Here is a 23,930-nt window from a genome sequence, read left to right as displayed (position 1 = left end):
CTGCAAAAAAAGTCATAAGACAAAGAAATCACAAATAAAACAAGCACTCTGTTTCCCCCAGATGCAGCTGAAATTTTGATTTCATGGGGTCTTTAAGGTGCTGATCTCCTTCAGGCAAGAGCTTAGAGGGGCTGAAGTTTTATGGGGTACACTGAAACACAGAAGAATCATTATGGCTTGTGAGCAGCTAAGTATTCCCCATCAAAAAATAAAGACTTGAAGGTTACTATAGCAGATGGAGGAGGTGAGGATGCTTTTTATTCAGATGGCTGCAGGAGAAAGAGCTGTCAGAGGTTTCTAGAGCAGGGAGAGTAGAGCAGAGGTTCCTGCAGCTCAAGGCGAGTTTTGATATTCTGTTCTCTTCCAGAACCAGAAACTTCCAATTTTCTCTCAGCCTTTGCATTATTTCCTGCATTATGGCTGAGTAGGATGATAATATTGAACCTTTGTTAGGTCTATTGTTGCTCCACAGTAATCGATTCTCTTGCCATTAATATTTTATCGTAATGGCTATTTCCTCTGTTTGTGATATAGCTGTGCATCCACAATGCAAAACTGTTTTGTATAGATGAAACTGAGGTGCTTTCACAATGCATTCTTTATAGTCAGCGTTATGAGTATTTAGTCACAGAGCCGTGGTTCCAGCTCGGCTGCTTTTTTCTCTATGGCTCAATCCGATTCCCCTGATGGTCTCAGGATTGATTCTGGGGAGGTAGAGCTCATTAAGTTGTGGAGGTAAATGCAAGCTTGCACTTTCTGCAGGGGTGTTGTGGGACTGCTGAGATTGGCTTTCCAAAGGGTGCAATAAGACTTCCTTGCTGGGTAGTAACACAAGGAAAATCAATTCCTAAAATACTTAAAACAGCAGAAGCCTCATACCCATTCAAATTGGCCCCTCAAATTTTTAAGTCAAATGGATTTCAAAAGCATCTTCCAAAAAAGAAAATCTTTGCATGATTATTGTTGGTAAAAAAAAAAAGGTTGTTTGTCTAAAAATCAAGCATATGTCTAAATTCTGTCAGTCCAAGCAAGTCGCAACTTTCAGTAGCTGTACCGCTAGATTATTCTGCCTTAAACCTTGTCCTGACTGGACACGACACGATAAGATTCCAGCGACAAGTAATCTGTCTGTCCACACCAGGCACGATGTCCTAGAAGTAGAAACCATTCCAAAAATAGAATGCCCTGTAACTCATTGCATGTCACTGTTGCATTTTGTTAGGACAAAAACTCTGTTGTGGTGTCATGTCTGTTTAGAACACTGTGTTATACTTATATAAAGAACTACAAAGTAGTTAAAAAGTTTGGTCAAGTCTTATGCACCAAGTGAGTCAGAACTGGTGCCACTGGTGCCCCTCAAAAATAAAATGATTGCATGCGGCCACTGTAAGACAGATTGATAATCAAGAAATATTATAATCAAGCTGAGATTGAAGTTCTTCAGTCTGCCAAATAAAAAAAAAAATTGGTGAATGTGTTTATTTTTAACACCCTTATTCCAGAAATTCATTCTTAGCAGATAAATGAAATGAGTGGAGTGGGCCATCTCAGATTTTTTATTTTTTATTTATCATTTTCTTTTTTCCCTCCATTTTATAATGTTTGTGAAGGTTTCTTGCATGATTTTGTTATGAAAGACTATTTTACACCCTGTCTCTGACCTGAAATTAACACAGGCAATTTTTTGCTAAGACTTCTATGTAAATGGACTCTTCGCATTTTTAGTATATAGAATGTAATAATGTTAAATGAAAAAGGGGCCATTCACACTCACACAGGATGCATTCTTGCATTCAGAAACAACTAGGTACAGTACAGCTGAATGGAACACAATACAGGAAGCTCAAGACCCTGTTTTAAAAGATTAACTTTTTAACTTGACATGGCGTCATAAAAACGTGCTGCTCATTGTGTGTCACGCCAAAAAAAAAAAAAAAAAAACAATAATAATAAATAAATAACAAAAAAGAGAGATGTGTCATAATGGTCAAAATGTCCATATTGCACATTTACACACATCAACAATTAAAAAAATAGCACAGGCAGATGCAATAATGCATCCTTTGTGAACACCCCTGTAACACATAGTAACTCTTTACATAGTAAATCAAAGATAAAGGAAAATTAGTTTTTTGATAATATTAAGCTAAAGCAGAGGGATTTTGCCTCTGATGCATGTGATGCAAATTGTCTGGATAGATATAAAGGTCGCTATGTATATCCACCATATCATTAGACAGAACAGGTAGAGTGAATGCAGGGAAATGGGCAGAGATCATTTAACCATGGTTGGACAGCATTGAATAGCTTGTGTAACATCTCTGGGAAACCCAATTACACCTGATTTTATCAGAGTGCCCTCGGGTACAGCATACACTTCCTGAAACCTGGTAATGACTGGCAGAGCACATGGTAATAGGTTATACACAGAAACACACACACAGAGACACACATGTTGATCTCCCATCAGAGAAAGAATTGCAGTATTATTTAGTTTCTTGCTTTCAGCAGCATCACTACAAAAGTACGGTAATGGCTGTCCCTCAGTGCTAGCTGACTGAAATTGTGCGCTCTCAAAACAGACGGCAGTTTTTAGCTGGCATTTTGAAACAGAGAACAACAGGTCTTGAAAAGGCTGACATTTTCATCTTTGTGTGTATGAGTGCTTGTGTATGTGATTGTTAGTGTGGCATTCTGGTAGACAGGATTGAGGCCACTGGTGGGGACATTATGACATCACCAGCATGTATACACTAAACTCAACAGACAGCCAGACAGCCAATGATGGTCCAAGAACACCCGAGGGAACCCTGTACACAGGGTTTGTCAGACTTAGCTCACCTTTGGGGATGATTTTGTTCTTAAACTAAATCTAAATACATACATACACACACAAGCTGATAAAAAGGAACAGAGACGGCTCCTAATGACAGAATTTTAATAAACCTGCCTTTTGACGCATTAACCATCTACTAGTCTGCAGTTCCCATAAATATGCAATGCCTGGTAAAACTTTGTTTCCATCACAAAGTGTATTGCCTAATGTTTGTGTATGTACTGTATGTGTGTGAGCATGCAGTCTGTGGTTGGGGACACAAATAGTCATTAATCATTTTGCTGGATACCCAAAGCTCTATGAATGAGTCATATTTTACTGTAATATTTCCTGTCTGATTTATGACTAACCTCCATGCTACTCACTTCTCATTCTTTTTTATGAAGCCCAAACATCTAAAGAGGTTCCAGAGAAAATGAATCTTTTTTGGAGAGTCTCCACAGTACACTTGATACATTGTTCTGACAGATCTGACCACATTCATGCAGTACTGTAATTTTATGGTGCCGCTAATTTAAAGGGCAACATTCACAGAGTGGGATTTTAGAGACTAATTTATAATTGTGTTCTGGCTGTTGTGTCATGGACTGTGGAAAAACTGAAATGGTTTAATTAGTTTAACCTTCTGATAAGCATTTGTAAGGTCACACAAAGTTATCTCTCTATGGGGAATAATCATAATGGTGTTGTCATACATTTTAGTGCCATCACTGTTAAGCATGGTTTTTGTTGGGAGCTAGCTAAGACAAGCATCACTATTACTTTTGCTCATACTGTTGGTTTACTTTGGGCATGTGGTTTTTCGAAACTCCTATCCCTAAGTATTAAACTTCAGCACGTAATGCACCATTTGTGCTAGGGACATGAATGATCCAGAATATGGATCCAGAATATGATCGAGACTTAGGGGCTGACTCTTAACAACCACCTAGCAACCACCTAGAAAATGCATGACAACTCCCCGACAAGGACACAGAACACGCTTGCACTGAAGCGGATAGTTTTGCATTTGGAAGCACCGCTCACTGCTCTTCTGAATTAAAGGGGGGGGCTTTTTTATTTTTAGGGTGGAACTGTTTATCTCTTTGTCGGACCTGGGGGTGCTCCTCCTTGGTAATTTCGCTCGGGTTGGTCCCCCTTGAACATGCTCCGGCGTTGGTCCTGGCCACGTTAAAGAAGTTTCAAGGAGGCACAAGGAAAATCTCCATCAAGTGGAAGAAAACAATGACAGTGAATGGAAAAACACCTGAGAAAATTCCTTTTGATCCATGCCAAGTCCCAGGAAAAGTTCATACAGGTCTGAAGACAAAACAAATATTGCCAAATTGAACTTTCCATACGGCAGTGGGTCTGATGGGTGACTGGCGAGTACACATGCCCACTGGTACATCACCGTAAACATCTCTCATTCAGAAGTTACAAATGTTTTGTGTTGTTTTCTGGTCTGATTTAGTCACAGTATTAAAAACCGTCTGTGATAATCCCATCTGTATGAATGTAAGAGCTGTTTTTAATTCACGAAGAAGGCTTTTGTCACATCCCACAATGCAGCACATTGAAGGTATATGGAATTTTGGTCACAAACATGGTGGCATGGTCATACAGTGACATCACGTGAAACGGGTCAGTAGCTGAGCTGTACTGTGCTTGGATTCGCCAGTGTATCAGCATATAGGCTGATACTGGTGTGGGACACACAGTCACTGGCTAAAAAGCTAAACATGTCATGCATGACCATCTTAACCTGGTCTCGAGAATCACGTCACTATATCTTCATTTTTGCGAACTGATTTTTACATGGCTCATGTATGGACTGTATCCTGGTGGTTTCCTGGTGAAATGAACACTAGAGGCACTACAACAACCATGAATTTTACTCACTTTCACACAAATCACGAGTAAAACAGCAGATTATCAGTTAATAAACACTTGTTCAGAAACCCTGTACTTCACACAATGCTATGACAACAAAACACTTTTACAACAGTGTAAGGAGATGCATTTTTATGATAGCATTACGTAACCAAGTAAATTTACAAGCTTGTTCAAATGCAGTTAAATTGCAAGGTAGCTCAACAACAATCATTGCACTTGTGATGTGAGTCATTAAAAGCATGCGAGTTGACACGTGAGTTGGAAGTGTCAAAATCACTAGAAATTTACGAGGTTGCTCCAGCAATTCAGTTTTTCATCTCACATTTGTGTTTTATGACACTATCGGTTAGGTTTAGGTTCAAGGTTTAGGGTTAGGAGGTAGGTTTTGTTGATTTAAAACTGGCAACAGGAAAAATCATTTTACAAAAATGTTGCCACAGTCATATCATTTTCAAGAGATCAGGCTGGACTATCTTGCTCAGACAGCTGATTGCACACAGACATTTGTTTGTTTTTTTCTATCATGGTGGGGACTTCAGAAGTCAGAAGTTTACATACACCTTAGCCAAATACATTTAAACTCAGTTTTTCACAATTCCTGACATTTAATTGTAGAAAATATTCCCTGTCTTAGGTCAGTTAGGATCACTACTTTATTTTAAGAATGTGAAATGTCAGAATAATAGTAGAGAGAATGATTTACAGTGCATCCGGAAAGTATTCACAGTACTTCAATTTTTCCACATTTTGTTATCTTACAGCCTTATTCCAAAATGGATTAAATTAATTATTTTCCTCAAAATTCTACAAACAATACCCCATAATGACAACGTGAAAGAAGTTTGTTTGAAATCTTTGCAAATTTATTAAAAAGAAAAAAATCACATGTACATAAGTATTCACAGCCTTTGCCATGACACTCAAAATTGAGCTCAGGTGCATCCTGTTTCCACTGATCATCCTTGAGATGTTTCTACAACTTGATTGGAGTCCACCTGTGGTAAATTCAGTTGATTGGACATGATTTGGAAAGGCACACACCTGTCTATATAAGGTCTCACAGTTAACAGTGCATGTCAGAGCACAAACCAAGCCATAAAGTCCAAGGAATTGTCTGAAGACCTCCGAGACAGGATTGTATCGAGGCACAGATCTGGGGAAGGGTACAGAAGAATTTCTGCAGCATTGAAGGTCCCAATGAGCACAGTGGCCTCCATCATCTGTAAATGGAAGAAGTTTGGAACCACCAGGACTCTTCCTAGAGCTGGCTGCCCGGCCAAACTGAGCGATCGGGGGAGAAGGGCCTTAGTCAGGGAGGTGACCAAGAACCTGATGGTCACTCTGACAGAGCTCCAGCATTTCTCCATGGAGAGAGTAGAACCTTCCAGAAGAACAACCATCTCTGCAACACTCCACCAATCAGGCCTGTATGGTAGAGTGGCCAGATGTAAGCCACTCCTCAGTAAAAGGCACATGACAGCCTGCCTGGAGTTTGCCAAAAGGCACCTGAAGGACTCTCAGACCATGAGAAACAAAGATTGAACTCTTTGACCTGAATGGCAAGCATCATGCCTGGAGGAAACCAGGCACCGCTCATCACCTGGCCAATACCATCCCTACAGTTAAGCATGGTGGTGGCAGCATCATGCTGTGGGGATGTTTTTCAGCGGCAGGAACTGGGAGACTAGTCAGGATCGAGAGAAAGATGAATGCAGCAATGTACAGAGACATCCTTGATGAAAACTTGCTCCAGAGCACTCTGGACCTCAGACTGGTGCGAAGGTTCATCTTCCAACAGGACAATGACCCTAAGCACACAGCCAAGATAACAAAGGAGTGGCTCCGGGACAACTCTGTGAATGTCCTTGAGTGGCCCAGCCAGAGCCCAGACTTGAACCCGATTGAACATCTCTGGAGAGATCTGAAAATGGCTGTGCACCGACGCTCCCCATCCAACCTGATGGAGCTAGAGAGGTCCTGCAAAGAAGAATGGGAAAAACTTCCCAAAAATAGGTGTGCCAAGCTTGTAGCATCATACTCAAAAAGACTTGAGGCTGTAATTGTTGCCAAAGGTGCTTCAACAAAGTATTGAGCAAAGGCTGTGAATATTTATGTACGTGATTTTTTTTTTTATTTATTTATTTATTTTTTTTATAAATTTGCAAAGATTTCAAACAAACTTCTTTCACGTTGTCATTATGGGGTATAGTTTGTAGAATTTTGAGGAAAATAATGTATTTAATCCATTTTGGCATAAGGCTGTAACATAACAAAATGTGGAAAAAGTGAAGTGCTGTGAATACTTTCCGAATGCACTGTATTTCAGCTTCTATTTCTTTCATCACATGTATACATACACTTTATTACTATTTGGTATCATTGCCTTTAAATTGTTTAACATGGGTCAAACATTTTGGGAAGCCTTCCACAAGCTTCTCACAATAAGTTGCTGGAATTTTGGCTCATTCCTCCAGACAGAACTGGTGTAACTGAGTCAGGTTTGTAGGCCTCCTTGCTCGCACATGCTTTTTCAGTTCTGCCCACAAATTTTCTATCGGATAGAGGTCAGGGCTTTGTGATAGCTGCTCCAATACCTTGACTTTGTAGTCCTTAAGCCATTTTACCACAACTTTGGAGGTATGCTTAGGGTCATTGTCCATTTGGAAGACCCATTTGAGACCGAGCTTTAACTTCCTGGCTGAAGTCTTGAGATGTTGCTTCAATATGTCCACATAATTTTCCTTCCTCATGATGCCATCTATTTTGTGAAGTCACCACTCCCTCCTGAAGCAAAGCACCCCCACAACATGATGTTTCCACCCCCATGCTTCATGGTTGGGATGGTGTTCTTCGGCTTGCAAGCCTCACCCTTTTTCCTACAAACATAACGATGGTCATTTTGGCCAGACAGTTCAATTTTTGTTTCATCAGACCAGAGGACATTTCTCCAAAAAGTAAGATCTTTGTCCCCATGTGCACTTGCAAACTGTAGTCTGGCTTTTTTATGGCAGTTTTGGAGCAGTGGCTTCTTCCTTGCTGAGCAGCCTTTCAAGTTATGTCGATATAGGACTCGTTTTACTGTGGATATAGATACTTGTCTACCTGTTTCCTCCAGCATCTTCACAAGGTCCTTTGCTGTTGTTCTGGGATTGATTTGCACTTTTCACACCAAACTACATTCATCTCTAGGAGACAGAATGCGTCTCCTTCCTGAGCGTTATGATGGCTGCATGGTCCTACAATGTTTATACTTGCGTACTTTTGTTTTTACAGATGAACTTGGTACCTTCAGGCATTTGGAAATTCCTCCCAAGGATGAACCAGACTTGTGGCGGTCCACAATTTTTTTTTTCTGAGATCTTGGCTGATTACATCTACAGGTACACCTCCAGTTGACTCCAATTAGCCAATTAGCCTATCAGAAGCTAATTGGCTAGTTGCCTAAAGGCTTGACATCATTTTCTTGAATTTTCCAAGCTGCTTAAAGGCACAATTAACTTAGTGTATGTAAACTTCTGACCCACTGGACTTGTGATATAGTCAATTAAAAGTGAAACAATCTGTCAGTAAACAATTGTTGGAAACATTACATGTGTCATGCACAACATCCAAAACGACTTGCCAAAACTATAGTTTGCTAATATTAAATCTGTGGAGTGGTTAAAAAATGAGTTTTAATGACTTCAACCTTAGTGTATGTAAACTTCTGACTTCAAGTATATACCTCTGTTGTTTTTATATTTAGTTAATTATATTTTCTCTTACCTAAACCTAACCCTAAAACTTTTTTTTTCATTAAGACACAAACACGCTCACACAATCATGCCCCTATTTACACTAAACCATAAAGGCAGCATGTCATTTTTAGCCTAGCAATCACACACAAACACACACTCTGTCACATCATAAGCTAGATTGTCTTGACTATCACTCACCATTGTTTAGTTTTTTTCCTATCTTGGTGCTACAGTGTGTAGCTAGGGTTAGTTTAGCCAAAAGGCTTTAACACGCATGTGCACTAACATATTACAGATGACGTTGGCTTCATTTACAGCCCTGTTCCCCTGGAAATGTCACACTGCCTCGTCTCTAGGTCACACATGGTGATTTTACCTGCTGGAACAGTGCTGCTCTTTTCCTCTGCTGCAGATGGAGCTGTTTTAGAAGAAGGAGTTACCGCACAGCAGCTAATGAAACAAAACAAGCTGTCCTGTAATAACAGAGACACCACTTCAATGCTGACTGACACAATTGTGTGTGGATGAGTGATGCACAGGGACGGCTGTCAGCCCGGATACAACCAGCTGCCACAGAAATAAAAAAACAACATTTCTAAACAGTAAACGCAACCAAATTTGGTGAATCAAGACAGATGATTTGAATGCACCTGTTATAGCTGTGCATAGCTCAAAATCTTTGAATGTACGTCTGCTGTACACTGTACATTTTTGTAATCGCTCTCTCTTTCTGGATGTGCGGTAATCCATCATCCCAAATAGCCTGTAATCTTCCTCAAATTTCTCTGCTTGAAATATAGCACTGAGACAGACAGAGGTAGGAAGCTTTTCATCTGTCTGGAAGGTTCAATCTGCAGCAGATTTTGTTACTGTTTTGAGCATCAGAGGAAGAATACTTGGGAATTAGAATTCAAACAGGAACTTTAGGGACATTTGGAGCTCAGAAATTTAGACTGGATCGGACTAGCTCCTAGGTAAAAAATAACAAAGAATTGTTTCTTGTAGGCAGCAATGAAAGTAAATGGAGATCAAAAAAATTCCTTTGCTTAAGCGTCCTGCTTCACAGATCATTCTCCTTAACCTAAAAAAATGTGCTTCATGTGGTAACGTGACAATTAACTCTTTTGTTTATATAGATAGATAGATAGATAGATAGATAGCAAAGTCTGCAATCAAAAGTCAGTTTCAATATTAACTCAAATATTTTTTATCAAATTATCTGTGCTTTGCTATCCACATTTATTCTATAGGTTTGCATTCTTACTGTCAACATGTCTCTCATTTGTGTCTGTGTACTTCTGTCTTATTCCTCGTAAGGAATTTTAGGAGAATCATATCTGACAAAGAACATTGTCCTCTGGGAGACTCTTTCTTCACACCTGTAACCGTCCTTATTTACCTTTCCATCTGACTCCAGGTCAGCAGTTAATAATCAATCTCATATCACCCGCATTTTGTCAAGTGCTTACTTCAAAAGCTTGCTATTTGTGTGCACAAATGCCCTTCATATGCTTGCGGAATCCACCTGCTTTGAAGGAGAGCTAAAATATTTTCAAGCTAAAATATTTGCAGGATTTGTGTTTTGTTTACCTTTAAGCGAGCTAATACACTGCAGATTAAAAATACAAAGCCAACATCAAGACAGAAAATCCAGCATGGCTTTTGATCTGGATGACTTTATGGGAGGAAGAGCTGGTAGACACAAACTCCACCCACTCAAGAGTTTAGCCAATAGGAACTGGTCTGGAGGAGAGTGTGTGTGTGAGAGAGAGAGAGGAGAGGACATGGTAGAGTGGCAGTCTTTGCTTGTATGTAGGGAGCGGTCAATCTCTCACGCTGCTGCAGTCTACGAGCATCTTCAAGAGTGAGACTCTCTTTCTTTCATTCATGCTTCTTTTCATTACACCCATCATCCTTTTCAGTTTCTGTGCTGTATTGCGGATTCCTTTTTGTTCTAGGGAGAGTGTGTTTGCAAGCACATGTGTGCCTGTATGTGTGTGTGTGTTTGTTGAAAGTGGTTTTTTTTTGGTTTTTTTGGAAGGTTCAGAGTTAGATTTTATTGGGATTGCATGGATGTTATACTTTTGAAAAATCCAATTTATGTTCAAACTGCATTGTAAAAGGTGGATGCAAGGAGTAATTTCTGTTTGATCTAACAATTTATTTTGACTTTTGTTGGTGTGACTGAATGTAATCTGGTTGATTCAATCATATTGAATATTATTTTTGACTTGAGTATAAGCAGTTAATTTAGATGTCACCACATACCAATTTTTTAAGTGGCCTTACAATTTTTTTACTGTGTGCAAGATATGTCATTTTATATTGCTGCCTTGAGGGACAACTTCCCTGATGAATAGTTATTCTGTACACTTTGAGACAACTTTTTGCAAAGAAAAGGAAATCAAATATTTCTTTGATATTCCCGATTGTCCTAATGTCAGATGATGTGGGCTCAGCAGTCTCTTTTCATTTAAGTGGATTTGTTCAGGCTGAGCGCTTTCCTTGCCTCTGGTCTGGATTGTTTTGGGTTTTTGAGCTTATCCTCCGTCTGAGCTCTGCACCACTCTGAGGATTTTTAATTTGTTCCTCTCTCTTTCTTTCTATTTTTTTCCCTCTCTTTTTCTCTCTCTGGAGAAGCAGTGTTGTTTGTTTAGTGAGAGGTTTAATTTTTTTATTGTTAAGTGGTTTCTCTTTCTTGGAATGACATTGAGCCCATCAGAGACAGAGAGGTAGAGCTTAGTTTCCAGAGGTGGGAGTGATTTGATAGTGATTTTGTATATATGGAGGTATGCTGATATATTTGAAGCTGCATTTCTCCATGAAACTTCTTTATGCTTTTAATGCACACAGCTGTTTGTATCTTCACTGTAATTGTCCATGTTCTCCCTCTCCCAGCCTGCAGCCTAATGACAAAATGTACTTGTCATTTGACCTTTTGTTACATGCAAGGACAGGTGGGCTCTCAAATCAGCCTTTTTCCTCAAATGAACCTTTGAGGATCCTCATGCCCATCCACCAACTTAGTCATATGTTAAATATTGTTTAATTTGAATGCACAATATGTCGGTTCCATATCAGTTATTGGCTGATTTTTGTGATTTTCTTATTTATTTATTTATTTATCGGTCAACATTGGGAAATAATTGATATTTAATTTTGGACACACTTTTTTTTTTTTAAATCTATTTTTAGATTTATATAACTTTTGCCATCATCTTTGCCTGATTATCAATATTTCAAGCCCATATCTGTTATCAGCTGATATTTTAATTTATCAGTTGATATTGGCCAATATTGGATACTTAATCGTGAATGCTCTTTTTTCCTCTATATTTAGTAGTACTGTCAATCGTTTAAAATTTAAATTGAATTAATTACATGACATGCCAAATAATTAATCAAATTAATCAATCTTTGCCAAGAAAGACCTTAAACTCAATATAAATAATACATAATAAATTAAAATCATAAATATAACGTTATATCAGATATAAATATATTGCATTATTGTGGTACACGAGTAAAAGCAGTGATTAAACAACACAAAAAATGGCTTTAGAAGTCAATATACTATTGTTTGTTTTATTAATTAAACAAGCCTACAGTCCACAGCAGCACATTTTGCATTTGACTTCGTCAATCTGTCCTATGCGAAGTACGCGTTCTTGCATTTTGTCTGAGCTATTTTTCATTGTCTGTCTATGGACATAAGTGTCAGATGGATGCTTTTGGACTGTCTCACTGGTTTTCAGTGCCATAAACGCCACGTTTTTTAGGACACTGTGTCAAGTCAAAAGTAGCAGAAATGTACAACTCACGTCTCTATACCTCTGCTTGACGCAGCTCATAAAAACACGAAGTTGCATGTACTTCAAGCTGGTAGGATATACGTACTTTTATTATGGACTTTAGTCATGATTAATTGCTTTATTTTTTTTCAGTGTGATATTTTTTATATAATCACACAGATTTAACGCATTAAATCGACACCCCTAGTTTTTAGATTTATATTACTTTTGCTGTCATCTAGCTCTATCCTAATTGTTTAATAACACTCAAAATATGAAAAAACAAATGTAATCTTTTGTTTTTTATTAACATCCATACTGCATATTGCACATTATGTTATTGTGATGCCTAAATTCACCTGTAGCATTTTAAGCTATTAATTTTAGTTTTAGTTTTAATTTTATATCGAAACAAAGGCAGGCCAATTGAAATATGAAGGTAAAAAGGAATGAAAGCTGCCGCAACATCATGCCCAGGTGGAATAAGTAGATGCCCTGATGGGGCCGTCATGCTGGTGTGGTTGATTTGATGGTGTTCAGACTGGGCTGTGGGGCTTTTGCTGAGCGCTCAGGTTCAGCACGCATGTGAGTGTGTTTGTGTGTGTGTGTGTGTGTGTGTGTGTGTGTGTGTGCTGGTCTCAGCAGCGGCCAGAGCAGATGTAGTTCTTTGCTGAAACAGGGCTGAGGTGTGTAGCACCCTCAACAAACTGCCATGCTGTGCAGTGAATTACCTGCTGAAAGAGCTTGTATCCTGTGTGAAGAGCACAAATCTATGTTTCAAAGCTCATGAGTCTGAGTTTTTGTCTCAATGCATTCCTTTGAAAAGTTCTGCATCTGTTGTTTAGAGGATTCTAAGGTCAGCTGTACTCAAAAGATTTTAGATGTTCTATAATTTTAGATTTTGATTATTCTCTTTGAAATACACATGCAAGAAAAAGTACGTGGACCTGGATTTCGAAATACATTGGTTATAAAAATGTAATCTAATAAATTACAGGAAATGTATGGGGGAGGTTATTGCTGACTAACAAGGGTCAACGAGTTATTAAATCAGTTATTAAAAAGTTCATATACTTAATTTTTTTTAAATTTTATTTACATGGTGATTTAATAAAGACATGGAAACAGTGTTTGTCTGTTGTTGTAGACAGTATTTGTCTATTGACTTAGTTGAAGATTAGATTGCATTTTATGATCAATTTATGCAGAAATCCAGGTAAACCCCAAGTGTTTACATATTTGTACTGCAACTGTATTATTTCTAATGTATTTGGAAGGGTTTTTATGAAATTCTGATGAAGTTAAAGCTCAGTGTTCATTGGTCTGCTAATCTGAGCTGTGAAATGGGATATCAGTAGGGTTTTACCTCTATGGTAAATTGTAGGTCAACCATGAAAAGCCTGAAGTAGCCTGTAAACGAGCATTATAAAGTAGCATTATTTTGAGAATAACATTATAGTTGTTCAGTTTGGTTAACAATGGTTAACGTAACAATGAGCCAGGAGTGCAATGTTATCGGATATCGCATATGTGCACCCCAGAAGAAATACAGTGTCACTTTCTCTCTCACCTTTCATATATTGACTGTGTGACCTTGCACATCCATTCAGCTGGGCTGCCTGTATTGATTTTAGCTGTCATCTCACACGCCAAGTCTCTACAACACCACAGCCTTAATGGACGGACAGTATTTCCTAGATAGAGCTCTTTGTAAAATGTTTGGTTTGAAACTGATTGTTGCATGCACTCTCTTCTATTCTACTTCGTTTATGGAGTTTTTATGGGTAATTACAAGGTTATTGCATTGTAATTACATTTGCTTGTTTTATTTGTTTGTGTTGACAGAATACGGGCGTTTCGAGGCCAAAATACATGACTTGCGAGAGCAGATGATGAACCACAGCATGAGTTCCGGATCCGGCTCCCTCAGAACCAATCAGAAACGCTCACTCTATGTCAGGTAAAGATCATCTCTTCAACCTGGCCTATCAGGAGAATTTATCGATTAGGCTGATAAATTGGATGATATTTTGGTATTCTGAGATTTTCGTATGGTCGTTTAAAAGAAGTCATTTTCTCATTGTTTCATCATTGTGTTAGTTACTAAATCTACCATCAGTGTAGGGATGTGCCCAAAGCCGAATACCCTATTCGGAAAGGCACGAATAATGACTTAAAACGAATAAAGGATTCATCCGAATAATAGCGTCGGGATGTGCCCAAAGCCGAATACCCTATTCGGAAAGGCACGAATAATGACTTCAAAACGAATAACGGATTAATCCGAATAATATAAAAAATATTAGTTTGACTGATAATCCAAGTAACACAAGCATAAAGTTAATTGAAAAATGAACATATTCTAAATTACAAAGAATTTATGAATCTGTGCAGCCAATATTTCTAAAGTGTAAACCTTATGAATGAAAATGCACACGGTGTGATTTCAGATCGGATGGCCATGGTCTCGATTCCGTTTGCGGTCTCCGTTAATTGTGTGTGTCTGGAGCTTGTCAAGTGTAATATTAACAAATATACGACATCATGTACACTTTCCACTTTTTGAAATGTCTATGTTAATGTATCACACAATTCCCATGTATTTATTTATAGCCTAAACCTGAGCACGATGTTAAATTCCTTACCTGAAGAGATGATTTCACGTCGGAGCTAGTCTCTCTTTAAGAGCCATCTCTTAAAGTTGACCACGTTTATATTCACATTAAGTTAATTATCTGGTTAAGACTTTATTCTGAAAAAAGTTAGAATCTCCATAAAGGTTTAAATGCGCTATATAGTATTCATCTATTCGGAATATTCCTGCTTATGTAAAACAAAGAAACTGAAACTTGTTCTGTCTTTTTTCTTCTTGTTCTTCTTTAAACTGTGCTAAATTTGAGAATGTTAAGTGTTCTTGAGCTTTGAAAAGGCGCTGTATAAATTTAACATGATTATTATTATTAAAACAATTCCTGATAGACTTACGGGATTTTCACCTGTTTGTAGGCTGATTTATTATATTTCTTTATATACTTGTTATATTTGTTTTTATTTTTCACATGTGTGCTTGACACCTTGTGCCTCCAGAATAATGTTGTTATACATGAACAGACGAACGAAAATTCTGTTTTAGGCAGATATTAATATCTGAAATACCAGGAGAAACCAAAGTTAACAACATATTCCACAGTTAATGTGCCCAACAAATTCATCTCCATCTGGTAAGAAAATTATTTTATTATTATTATTATTATTACGCTATTATTATGAAAAGGCATACACAAGGCATATTTTATTAATAGAAACTATAAACGTAAGAGTAACTTTTAAAAATGGGCGTTTCATTTAGTTTTAATGCACTTCCAGTGTAAGCCCCACCCACACTCGGTTCTATCGAATACAGAGACAGATACAGATAATTTTGTCATATGAAAAAATACAAATACAGATTCAGATAGTGGCTTCGCTGCACACGCCTACAACAGTGTAGTCCATGGGTGATGCCCATTTGTTGTTTTCAAATATTCTTGAATATTGTGAATATTGAGTCAAAATATTTTTGGTGTAATATAATGGTATTTTCCTGTATCACATATTGAAATTATATCTGATTATATTTGCTCTCTATTAAAACATAATCTGCGTCGACCAATGAAATAACCCATATCGGTCGACCACTACTTCAAACACACAAATTTTCATACACCAACTTATGCAATTTCTGCCAACACAGATAGGACACAGATACACCAACAGCTCCCTGAACATGAAAATATTGGATTGACTGTCACTCCAAGTGCAATTCTCAAGACAAAGTTTCAACAGTCTTGTAGTGTGGCAATGATGTTGGATTGATGTGAACATGAGTCTGGTCTCTCTGGGCTACAAGACATGTATCTTGCCTTCGGTGAGATGTTTGTTAGACACACGGTCACACACACACACACACACACTCACACTCATATTTCTGGGCTTTGCGTGTGAACCAGCAGGAGTTCAGTCAGGATTCATCAGTGTCCACTTGGCTTGCAGGATCATATATTAGTTACACTTGCAGCCACACTGTGTACATGATGTTTCAATCAGTTTCATAGTTGCAACAATGACCTATTACAAAATGCTTTAAGATGTCTTCTGAAACCTTGCTTTGTCCATATGTTCTTTGCTTTTTAAATTGACATGAAAAGTTCTTTTTAAGCTTAGTTCATTTAAAAAAAAAAAAAGTAGCCAACACGCTAATCCCCAAAACTATGCCCATCAGATCAACAAGCACATTCTCTTCCCTGAAGCTACCTCAGCAGCTCAAGGAATCATTAAGATAAACAGTACAATCATACGACCTGCATGATGCATCCCGGCCCTCAGTTTCACTCCAAACATCCTGTAGATCAGCACTCTTTGGCTGGTCTTCTTGAACAGCTGCTATAAGTCTCCCAGTTCTGTTTCACAATTCAATCAGCAGCCATAAAGTTTAGTTCTTGTTGAGCAGCAGTAGATCTCTGCTTTTGCTCCAGTACTGTATGTAATATGGAAAATGTCATAGAACTAACTCACCTGGGGAGATCCATTGTGATAAATAGCTCTTCAGTCACCAATTATACACACACACACCTACTCTTCTCATGATGTAGAGCATGCAATGCTCCCACAGCATCAAAAGATGCTCAATACCTGCCTCCCAGCTGCAGTCTAATGCCGCAAGCCCCATCTGTGGGTGTAGGATAATTGTACTATGCTGTAGTCATTTGAGCCATCGAGCCGATTGTTGAACAGGTTTGCAGAATATGAAAGCTGGGTAGAGCTGAGACACAGCAAATAAGACCTAATATGGACTCTTTAACTTCCAGCAGAGCACAGATTTTGAAAAATAAACGAAAGCAGGGATGCAGCACCATAGATTGGTTTACTAAGTTCATAACAACTTTGTTACATTAACAATGTGTCAAGTCGACCCAGCGTATTCAAATAAACGGGAAAAAAAATTTGCTTTATCTGGTAACATCTAAATTAACTGGTTTGATTCAAGTCACAAATGTTATGTAACATGTCTGGTAAGAAAAAACACCTTACAGTTACATTTACACCATGCTTTAACAAGTCTAACCAGTCTTAGCTCATCTCCCAGCCTTATCCTGCTGGTCTTGTTTTTACTGGTTTTAGAGGGGGTTTGGGCACTTAGACCAGCTTAAACCAGCTAAACTTTTTTTCAGCAAGGATAGACATCATTACCATTAGCATATTAGCATATAAGCCCCCATATACTGTATACCTATCAATGCCTAAGGAAAAACAATGTGAACTTCACCAGTATATAGAGGTTTGCCAATCATAATGAAGGTCCTTTATATAATCTTAAAGTGCAGTAGCAAAAACAGCCTGTTTAGGGTCCAAGAGGGTGTGGAAAATGGTCATGTAAAACTAAATATGCTGTTATTTTATTTTGAATACACAAAAGTATACATTTTTGAAGAATCTTTATGCAGCTTTGCCATAAACAGACATTTCAACCTTTAAAAAAAAAAAAAAAAAAAAAAAAACAGGACTATAAAACAGGTGGAAAAAAAAAAACAGCTGTGACTAACACTGATGTTAGTATCCAATTCATATTGTATCAAGGAAATGTGGGTTATTGAATTGGGCCAGTAGGCAATGACCCACAACAACCTAGAAACTGCATAGCAATGTGCAAAAACCACACAGAACACTTTTGCATCCTCATAGCAACACATATTTTCTTCAGAAAATGTAAAAATACAGTAATCACAGAAAATCCTCAATTGCTGATGTCTGTTTTTTGTCTAGTGTATTCTTGCAAATGTCAGCTAGGGTCCTGATATTTCACGAGTCCGACTTTTACGCTTATCGGTCCACTGATCTGCACATACACATGCCACTCAACTCTACACTCAGGGGGCTTTTAAACGCCGCCTTTCTCTGCAACAAGCAAAAGCGCTACATTATCTGCACCTATGCCAGCACTTTGACACTATATCATGTTTTGGGTGTTGTAGATGTACTGCTTTGTCCCTATGAAATGCTGATGGCTTCAGCTTTTATCTCGCTGCTTAGCAAATGTTACACTCAAGTTTTTTGAGGACTGAGGCAGCACTTACTTTAACAAATTATATTACCGACATCTGCTGTAGTGGAAAAATGCTGTCCATAAGGTTCACCACCCATGGATGTACTGTTTTCTGCTGAGCACTGTATATTATACTCTCTATATAACACTGTTTCTACTACTGCAAGACCCACACAATCAATCTCAAGCCAAAACATTCAGTCTTTTAGTTGCACTGATGTATATTTCCTCCGTCAATATCCACCCATGTTAACCCCGTGTTGAGCAGCATAAATGTGTATGATCCAACCTGGCCTCAAAGAATCACGTAACTCTACCTACATTTTTGCAAAATGATTTATACACTTCTTGTTGTAGGTAGCATGGCAGTTTCCTGCTGAATTGAACACTTGAGGCGCTACACCAACAATGAATTTTATTCACTTTCACACAAAACATGAGTAAAACGGCACAAACACTTACTTTTTGCCCTGTTCCTTACACAGTGCTTGCTATCTTATGACATCAAAATACTTTTACTATAGTGCATGACTTGTTAAAGTTTGCATTACATAAACCACTTTCATTAATAGGATAGTAGAGTGGGACACTCAAGGCGTCAAGGTTTGTCTGGCTAGCATTTCTTCTACTACAACATATGGTTCCGAAAAACATCTTTCTCTATTGACAGCCATTCAAAAGTTGCCATGTACCCTGATGAAATAAAAAGTTTTGCATGCAACATTTACAATGTATTGCAAAAAGTTTCAATGTAGTGTATAAAATTATGTTTTACCAGTGCCAAAAGACTGTGAAATGATGCAAGAAAGATTCAAACTTCTGTTACCAGCACAAGCACCATGTCTAGCTCCAACATGGAGAAAGTTGTTTGATTAGTTCTTTCATCAGGTGGTTTATAATTACACCCCGGACCTTGAATGCTTTTCAGACAAATCAGGAATTAGCATTTGATCTTTACTTGAATAAATGTGTTCTATTTATTATTATAATGGCATATAATGGCTGCAGAGGGGCAAAAACATCACTCAGTATCTGTCTTGATATATGACAGCAAAGTTCAGTTACTGTCAGCAGACTGTACTGGCACATGGTGTTTTGTGGATGTGTCTGGGATGCCTCACTGCAGTAATGATGCCATAGAGGAATGATTTCACCATAATGGGCTGAGGATCTGCCAGCATACACACTATAAAAAATATTATTTATCTGCATTATACGTAGCTTGCAGTTTCCATAACAACCCCAGTATCTTGGTAGGCCGCTGAGAGAGAACATGTGCTTTTTCCTAAGACAAGTGTGCCAATATGTGTGTGTGTGTGCGTGTGTGCGAGAGAGGATGTATAATTTGCATTTCACGTTTTGACGAGGTTAACGAGGACATTGAAGGTGTTAAGAACAATGCAGATCATTTATTTTTATTCAGCTAGGTTTGTCCTTAATGTAATGTATTCATAATAGCAACTTACCAACTGTGGTGATGTGGGTGTGATCGAGCGATATCTGCGGAGAACGAGGCCGGGAGAGGAAGAACAGTAAAGATTGACACCTGTGGGAATTTATCTCTTACAGCTGTTCTTTTTTCTTTTTTTTTTCTTTTTTTTCTTTTTCACCCAATTTGGAATGCCCAATTTCCAGTGCGCTTTTTAAGTCTTTGTGGTCGCGTAGTGATTCGCCTCAATCCGGGTGGCGGGGGATGAATCTCAGTTGCCTCCGCCTCTGAGACCATCAACCCGCGCATCTTATCACGTGGCTTTTTGAGCGCGTTGCCACGGAGACATGCATGTAGAGGCTTAACGCCATCCACCGTGGCATCCGCGCTCAACTCACCACGCACCCCACTGAGAACGAACCACATTATAGCAACCACGAGGAGGTTACCCCATGTGACTCTACCCTCCCTAGCAACCAGGCCAATTTGGTAGCTTAGGAGACCTGGCTGGAGTCACTCAACAAGCCCTGGGATTTGAACTAGCGAACTCCAGGGGTGGTAGCCAGCGTATTTTACCACTGAGCTACCCAGGCCCCTCTTACAGCTGTTCTATGTTACAATGAGAGCTGGAGAGGGATAAGAGGGCAGTCCAGACAGCCGGACGGGAGAGAGAGAGTGACACACGAACCTGGCTGTGTGTGTGATCAGTGTGCTGAAAAGCCATTTGTGTGTGTTTACAATGAAAAGTGCTAGAAAAACCTTAAATTGTTTATCTGGCTCCCGCTTCCTCCTCCAATGAGAGAAGTAGGAATCTATCACACCATTCTTATGTCACTGTTATGTATGTTGTACCACTGACTTCAGTGACCCTAGCAGCGATAAATATATTGACTGAACACTTTGTTTTTCATCTTATCATTATGTACAAAACATGAAACATCACATGACTTTTAAAGAGCTTTTTGTGCTCTTACGACATAAACTGTAAGTGCAAATCATTTTTCTGAACATCGCATTTGTTGCAGCATAATGCATGGTTATAAAATTATGTCTGTTTCATCCATTAGAGCAGCTTATTATGGCATGCAGGCATGCACTCACAGTTGTGCAGTACAGGTAGCTTGTATATTTAATATTCACTGATTTTCTTTCCTTGGGATGCTATTGATCACCAGCAGAAGATGTGGAACATATTTCATGTTTAGTTTTGTTCAGAAAATTTCTTATGATATATTATCAGATTTTATACAGACTAACACATAGTGTAACATTAATAATGATCTATTTTTACTCACACCTTTTTAATAAAGCCTGATGCCTATATAATGCATTTTAAAGATATTCCAAATGCACTATAATGGTGTAAATTTTTCCGTATGATATACTTTGTAATCTGTTATATCTTTTAATAAATCATTTTAACCACAAATATAGGCTACATCATAGTTACACAAGACCAGAGTATAATGCATATATTTAATACAAATGTAAAAAACATAAATTTTAATGCAGTATACTCTTTAATGGTATACATAATAGAATAGGTTAATATAAAAATGTTTATGAAGCCTGCAGTTGAAGCCTGTACTTTGTAATCTTTTACAGTATGTCTTTTGATAAATCATTTTAAACACAGTTATAATACATCATACAAAGTATGTATTCATGGTTATACAAGGGTACAATGTTTTCGATATTGATTTAACACGTCGACATTCGGTGTTGATCATGTGCTTTAAAGCAGTATAACCACAAATAGGTCATTATTATAATATATGAATATGAACTATTAAATTATTATAATATGAGAATATATAACTTTTTGCCACCAGTGTATATATATGTGTTTTTATATATATATATATATATATATATATATATATATATATATATATATATATATATATAGTAACAGGTAAAGGTTGGGCAGGGAGGAGGCGGGAACTGGCTGAACAGTCAACATAAATTTTAATGGACGACATGAACTTAAACCAACATAAAACATATAATGTACAGATTTTGCTGTTTCGGAATCAAATTGGTACTTTAATTCACCAAAGTGGCATTCAGCTGATCACAAAGTATAGTCAGGATATTACTGATGTAAAAAACAGCACCATCACTATTTGAAAAAAGTCATTTTTGATCAAATCTATTCAGGCCCCATTTCCAGCAGCCATCACTCCAACACCTTATCCTTGAGTAATCATGCTAAATTGCTAATTTGGTACTAGAAAATCACTTGCCATTATATCAAACACAGCTGAAAGCTATTTGGTTTGTTAAATGAAGCTTAACATTGTCTTTGTGTTTGTTTTTGAGTTGCCACAGTATGCAATAGACTGGCATGTCTTAAGGACAATATTAGGTCAGAAATGGCAATAAAGAAACATCTTTCTCTAGAAACTCATCAGTCAATCATTGTTTTGAGGAATGAAGGCTATACAATGCTTGAAATTGTAAAAAAAACTGAAGATTTCATACAAAGGTGTACACTACAGTCTTCAAAGACAAAGAACAACTGGCTCTAACAAGGACAGAAAGAGATGTGGAAGGCCAGATATACAACTAAACAAGAGGATAAGTACATCAGAGTCTCTAGTTTGAGAAATAGACGCCTCGCATGTCCTCAGCTGACAGCTTCATTGAATTCTACCTTCTCAACACCACTTTTGAAACAGAAAAACAAAAAGAAAAGGTTAGAGTGGGCAAAGAAACACAGACATTGGACAACAGATAATTGGAAAAGAGTGTTATGGATCTTAACCCCATTGAGCTTTTGTGGGATCAGCTAGACTGTAAGGTGCGTGAGAAGTGCCCGATAAGACAGCCACATCTATGGCAAGTGCTACAGGAAGCGTGGGGTGAAATGTCACCTGAGTCTCTGGACAAACTGACAGCTAGAATGCCAAGGGTCTGCAAAGCTGTCATTGCTGCACATGGAGGATTTTTTTTTTATGAGAACTCTTTGAAGTAGTTTAAGAATTTTTTTTCAAATTGTAACAATAATTTTTCATGTTATAAATGTCCTGACTATACATTGTGATCAGCTGAATGACACTTTGGTGAATAAAAGTTTCTTTCCATAAGAGCAAAATCTGTACATTATTCCAAACTTTTGGCCACCAGTGTGTGTGAATATATATATATATATGATAAGATTAGCTAATAATGAAAATTCATTAAGATCCATAAAGTAATCATACATAATTCATAAAACAATTAAAGGAATAGTTCACCCAAAAATGAAAATTCTCTCATCATTTACTCACCCTCATGCCATCCCAGATGTGTATTACTTTATTTTTTTCCTGCAGAACACAAATTAAGGTATTTAGAAGAAAATCTCAGGTCCGTTGGTCCATGCAATGCAAGTAAATGGGTGCCAACATTTGAGGCTCCAAAAAGCAGCAAAAGGCAGCATAAAAGTAAAACATAAGATTCCAGTGGTTCCAGTGATTCCATAAGTTTCCAGTGGTCACGTCGCTCTCTCTAGGTGTAGACATTGTTTCAGCATTTGAGCAAATCCAGCGACTTTAACAGATATGAAATAAATTAGCTGCCAAACTAGCTTAGTATGACGATGATGTTGTAATACAAATAAGTACATTTTAAAAACAAAAATGATCATGTGAAACAACAGAAGTTTTTCCTGTCTGTACCTTAATGACTGATAGGAATACAAGTGAATACAAATAGGAGGCAAAAATGACAGTTGAAAAACTGGTTTCATCCAGTTTGGCACAGATAAACCAGCAGTGGGTTATTTTGACCCAGAAGCTTGGGTTGACTGCGGTGAATTTTACTATCAGTGACAATGACCCAGCCATTAACCCAGCAAAGTTGTGTTAAAAACTACCCAACACTGTGAAAATAGCCCAACAAAATGACCCAGCAGACTCAACCCAGCATTCTGGGTTAAAAAATGTAACCCAGCAAAGTTTAGAGCCATGGAGAACTTATTAGGGAAATGTGTCATCTACCGGAAGTGACATCATTAGACCCCTCCACTGGCCTCAGCCCCATTTTGTGTTTTGTGTCAAAATCTCATTTATTGTATCTGCATCATAGACATCCTTTCCACAACAACTGTGTTGTCATGGCTACAACAGGCAGTATAAAGGAGAGGTGATGTGTGCAGTGAGCAGATAAAACGGGTTGCTAAACTTGTTTTACCCCT

At 38.0% G+C, this 23,930-nt stretch overlaps 1 protein-coding gene across 14 annotated transcripts in view; it reads left to right on the top strand.

The window, feature by feature from the left end:
• Positions 1–23,930, top strand: part of dlg2 (discs, large homolog 2 (Drosophila)) — a 314,419-nt gene that overhangs the window by 263,702 nt on the left and 26,787 nt on the right. For 12 of the 14 annotated variants that reach the window (XM_051683676.1, XM_051683671.1, XM_051683675.1 and 9 more), the window contains one exon: positions 14,085–14,199. In XM_051683676.1, coding sequence (XP_051539636.1) covers positions 14,085–14,199 — 115 coding nt within the window. Of the gene's footprint in view, positions 1–8,977; positions 9,051–10,226; positions 10,313–14,084; positions 14,200–23,930 lie in introns of those variants that run through there. The other 2 variants (XM_051683683.1, XM_051683682.1) reach the window with 2 other exon arrangements.

This window comes from Myxocyprinus asiaticus, chromosome 42, assembly GCF_019703515.2.
Source record: "Myxocyprinus asiaticus isolate MX2 ecotype Aquarium Trade chromosome 42, UBuf_Myxa_2, whole genome shotgun sequence".
Lineage (NCBI taxonomy): Eukaryota > Metazoa > Chordata > Actinopteri > Cypriniformes > Catostomidae > Myxocyprinus > Myxocyprinus asiaticus.
Note: the sequence above shows the minus strand (reverse complement) of the source record. Positions and strands in the feature narration are given on the sequence as shown.